Here is a 4,711-nt window from a genome sequence, read left to right on the forward strand (position 1 = left end):
AAACACCTCCGTGCATCCTATACGGAAAAAAATCTAAACCAATCATCAAGATGCAAAGCCTCTAGATGGCATAGCTGCTTTTTATTACTCCTCACATCTGATACTAGGTGAAAATGACTCAGTAACCACATAATGAAGTGTAAAGACAACTCCAACAATTGTTCGTCCTCATCTGTTTAAACTCTGTGGCAAACACGTTTCAGTACCTATGCTCCAGTATAAGCTTCTATTGTTACACAGCTGTCACAGTTCTACCCAAGTAAAGCAAAGTGTGCAAAGCTATGTTATGCAAAATATTACTCAAACGTATTAAATCAAGGTTTCCACTGTGGCTCGGATGTAAAATTCTTGTCATAACTTTCCACAATCATGGCAGAGTGTTCCCAGAACCTAAAAATGTCAGTCCTCTCCAGCTTTTGCTATTGAGATTACTGCAGGGGGGAAAAAATGGGAAAATATGTTCACGCTTATTCCTGTAAAATTTGTCATTTTATTGATTTCCTGATATTCCTCTAGTTCCCAAACAAATTACGAAAATCCCATGATTGTTCCCATCTGCTGACCTGGTTAAAGACATCAGTAAACTTCAGACGAAGTGCTTGTTGGATCGTCTTACAGCATCCGAAACGCCCTGTCTGACTGGAATCAGAGGGCTTTAACGCACTGCTGTAATTTGGTTTATATTTGTCCTTTTCAGAACACTTCTGACGCAGGGAAAAGCACAGGTATAATTACTACCACTTCACCGTAACAAAGCCATCTTGAATGTTATTAGTTTCACTTGTCTTGCGCTTTGATAAATTAAAATATATATAACACAGCTCACAAAAGAAACAGAGACCAGAATAGATTAAATAAACAATAGCCACTTAATTAGTTCATTAATTTATTGTCTGTTAGAAGACATCTTCCCTGAGAAGGACAGCAGTCGTTGTTCTGTTCTGGATGGATCAGATCACAGATAAAATACAGCTCGCAGAGAACAGAGGTCATGACTCATAACTTGGTATTTTTACCCAAAGTCCCTCTGGAATCAATTATGGTATAACAACATCTTTGTGAACATTAAATAAGAAACATTCTTTGGCCATATATAAGTGTTTGAGTCTTATTCACAGCTCTTCACTTATTTAGCACCTGAGTTTCTGTGACTTTCGTTCCTCACTGGAACCTCTTGAGAAAGTCCTGGTAGGTTTGTCTGTGAGCAGATGCGGCAGGGACAAAATGGCCACCAGGATGTGTCAGGACGTGAGGGTCTTGGAAGGAGGGGAGGAGCTCCCTGCTCATGTTGTCAGGGATGACTCGGTCTTCCAGCCCAAAAACATGCAGGGAGGGGATCTGGAGAGGGAGGTTGTAGAATTTCTGGTGCTCCTCACATGCGCTGCGGAAACCAGCAACAAGGATGGCAAAGCGGAAGCTGAACTCTGGCTCCAGTTTTTGCTCTTGAAGTGAGCACAACATGGCCACTAAAGCTGCTCCCTGACTAAAGCCCAGGATGCCGTCGAACGGACCTTGGACCTTTACAGCTTCTCTCACAGCCGCCACGCTGTCGTCAAGCCCCAGGCTTTCCTCACACTGCTGCTGAGCGTTGAAACTCCGAGCGTGGATGTCAGAAAACCACCAACCCCTGGGGTCCTCATCTCCTCCAGGTCCGGGATCTGAACCGTTTTCCTTCTCTTGAGCTTTGGAAAGGACAGAAAAGATAAATGGTTATTCTACTGTGTTATATTATATCTAATTCAAAGGGAGGCACTGCAGACAGGTGGACCAAAAGTTTCTTCATCCTGAAAATTAATCTTTACATTAAGAATTACATACAAACATGTATAAAAATAGGTTAACATTTACCTAATTCTGTATTTGTTATTCTGTATTCTTAATATTTCTGAAAGAATTTGGCTCTACATGTTTTAAAATGTGAAAAAGTGGCAACTAAATATCATTAATTATTGAGGTTGACCAATTAAGACAAAAGCAAGCCATTTCACCTGCAGTTTTAATCAAAACAAACAAACAAACAAACATACAAACAAAAAGAAATTATTACCAAGACCATATAGCCTACATTGTGTGTGACAGGTGATGAATTCAATATAGGTATTTTCCTAAGTTTTATAGAGGATAAATTCAAAAATACTATGGAATTAAAGAAGTAATATCATAGTAAAACAAATGTCACTTATCTTGCAAACTTTATTAAACTTGCTGCATTCATTCAAGTGCTTGTTTTTAATTTTAGCTAGGCCTAACGTTTTGCACTATTATCATTATTATAATTAGTACTAATTTGCATTATATATAACTGTGTCAATATAAACAATCTACACTATGACAGTAAGCTTGTTATGTTCACCTGAAAACTTTCTACTCACACCTAACTTACAGCATGTTTTGGGTGGAGGCAGATGAAACTAGAGGATGACCCACCTTCACTGCTGGCCTGCTGCACACTGTGCGGTGCGCTCACATAAACGAGCTCCACTTGTTTCTTCAGCAGCTTCCGCAGAGCTCCGGTCTTCTCCCGGAACGAGCTGCCGTTCTGACGGTAACCGTGAATGCACAGGAGCCGGAGAGGAGCCATGACGAGGTTAGCTTAGCTAACTTACCGTTAGCTTGCGCTAGCCGGAGAAGTTAGTTTCGGTAACAGAGCGGAAGATATTAACGTTGATATACAAAAAATAAGTAGTCGCTGTCATACAGTACACCACTGTAACTGGTCGGATAAAATACACAGCGAGAAAGAGTTACTTAGCGGTTAAAATACCGGAAGTTTTGCTAAATTGGAGACAGCCGCAGCACTCATGGGACCAGCCGGAAGGAGTGAAAAGTATTTCCGCTTACAATTTTCAAAGTAAAACCCTGAAAACGGCTGTGAAAACTAAATAGAAGAACATATAGTCAGTGTAAATATATTATCTCTCATTTCTATTTATGCACTATTTTATGTCTATTTTAATACCACTGTATTATTGTTGATGAGGGGAAGTGTGTTGTTGTTTTTTATGAGCCACTGGACAGTTGAATAAAGTTCTTTCTATCGATCTATCTTAAGTAGAAGTTTTTAAATCAATTTAAATTTTTAGCACGTACACGCTGATTTAGCCAAAATTGACACATTTAATATTTTTTTTAAAGAAGGAAATGTGATTCCCTTGAGGTACTTTCTTTGAACTTGACCAAAACATGGCACATGGGGAAAGTTTTGCTTGTAGGCTTTCTCTACAGAAGCCATTTCTGGTAGAAATGAATTTATTCTTACCCCAACCACGATTGTTTTTTCTGGCCTTAACCGTGAGGTCCCTTTCTGGTAGAAAGCCATCAAGGAAAATGTCCTCCCACTGCCAAAAGATGTGGATCTTCTACTACAGCAAAGAAAAACAAAACAAAAACCAGGTAGTGTAGTGTAGCATAGTGTAGTAGTGATGCTCTGGTCAGGGTTATTTAAAAGCCAGTTATCAGAGCCAATCCGCCCTGCCTGAGCCCTAAACATATAGGCATTAATCAGTGAACTGAACCCGAACCACAAACCTGGAGCTGAAAGTTTCTGGTCTTAGGCTACTTGCTGACTATGTTTTTTCTCATTTCCAGTAAATATCACAATTTAAAATGTGTATTTTCTGATTTAAAACGTACAAACGTAGAAAGACAGGAAGCACTTACCCATCCTTTAAGTGGTTGTGGCCTGAGTGCACAGCTGATAACTTATATGGTTTGTTTACATGACTTTACAGGAGTGCATTTTTTAAGGATTCAGTGTGGACAGGGAGACGCTTGCTTGCTGTTAGGACACAGTGTTAGGCCTTCATATTTGCAGATAAATGCCCTGTTTTGACAGCGTTTGTGGAGAGATTTAAATATTTTGGACTTCAACAGATTTTCCTGGTCAAAAGCCGAGTAACGATAAGCCTGAGTGCAGCAGTGCCAATGATAACGCTGCTTGTCAGAGAGACAGAAAAAAAGAGATGAAGAGAAAGTGGAAGTTGGATTAATGCACAGTGTTTCTCCAAGTGAACTTACTCATCTAGCCTTATTACATGCTGGTTAAAAGTGATGTATTGTTTAATTTCTATAAGATTAAATATCAGATATATCAATTACCTCACTTAGCTCAGTGTTATAAAAAAGTAGCATTTACAAACAGTAGACTAAGTTAGGAGGGAAATGCAGGGCAGCCTTCTCTTCAGGCTGTGCTAAAAGTGTGCAGTGAATAATAATGTGCAGTGAATTATAATAATTGAAATAAGGCCAAAGTAACAATTAGAAAAATATATATAACAGTGGGTGGTGCAATTTTTAAGTACATGCAATGTAAAATGTACATAACTATACAATGCAATTTTGCATAGAGTGAAAAGGACTCACAGGGCCAAGGATATACAGAGGTCAAAGTTCACCATCCTGATGGCCTGAAGCTATTATAAGCTCTGTCTTAATCCTGAGCAGAGAAGTATTTATCATTTGTATATCTAATAATGGTGGTTACACTGATATATTAAGCTCCAACACAATTTAGATGTCTTCTTCAATTAAACTTTAAGTAGCCTATAGGGAAATTATGAATTTAATACAGTTATATTTCATCATCTGTCAGCTACATCGTCAGCCTTTTTTCATCAAATGACACCGCAGTGACTTTAGCGCCTCAAAGTGTCACAAGTTTTGACAGCCTTTCATATCAAACCTCTTGCACATTACCGCCTGCTCTGCTCTC

The 4,711-nt window shown here is 39.0% G+C and overlaps 1 protein-coding gene across 1 annotated transcript; it reads right to left on the minus strand.

The window, feature by feature from the left end:
• Positions 1-841: 841 nt before the first annotated feature.
• ovca2 (OVCA2 serine hydrolase domain containing) lies at positions 842-2,593 on the minus strand. Its single transcript, XM_050040293.1, has 2 exons — positions 2,428-2,593; positions 842-1,682 (listed from the first exon to the last, which is right to left on the minus strand). Exons 1-2 carry the CDS (start codon positions 2,579-2,581, stop codon positions 1,162-1,164), a joined length of 675 nt encoding a protein of 224 aa, XP_049896250.1. The 5' UTR covers positions 2,582-2,593; the 3' UTR covers positions 842-1,161.
• Positions 2,594-4,711: the final 2,118 nt, after the last annotated feature.

The sequence above is a fragment of the Epinephelus moara genome, chromosome 3 (assembly GCF_006386435.1).
Source record: "Epinephelus moara isolate mb chromosome 3, YSFRI_EMoa_1.0, whole genome shotgun sequence".
NCBI lineage: Eukaryota > Metazoa > Chordata > Actinopteri > Perciformes > Serranidae > Epinephelus > Epinephelus moara.

Coding starts and splice junctions, on each gene's coding strand:
- ovca2 (XM_050040293.1), bottom strand. CDS start 2,581: ATGGCTCCTCTCCGGCTCCTGTGCATTCACGGTTACCGTCAGAACGGC. Junction 1,683..2,427: donor GCAGCAGGCCAGCAGTGAAG/GTGGGTCATCCT, acceptor TCCTTTCCAAAG/CTCAAGAGAAGGAAAACGGT.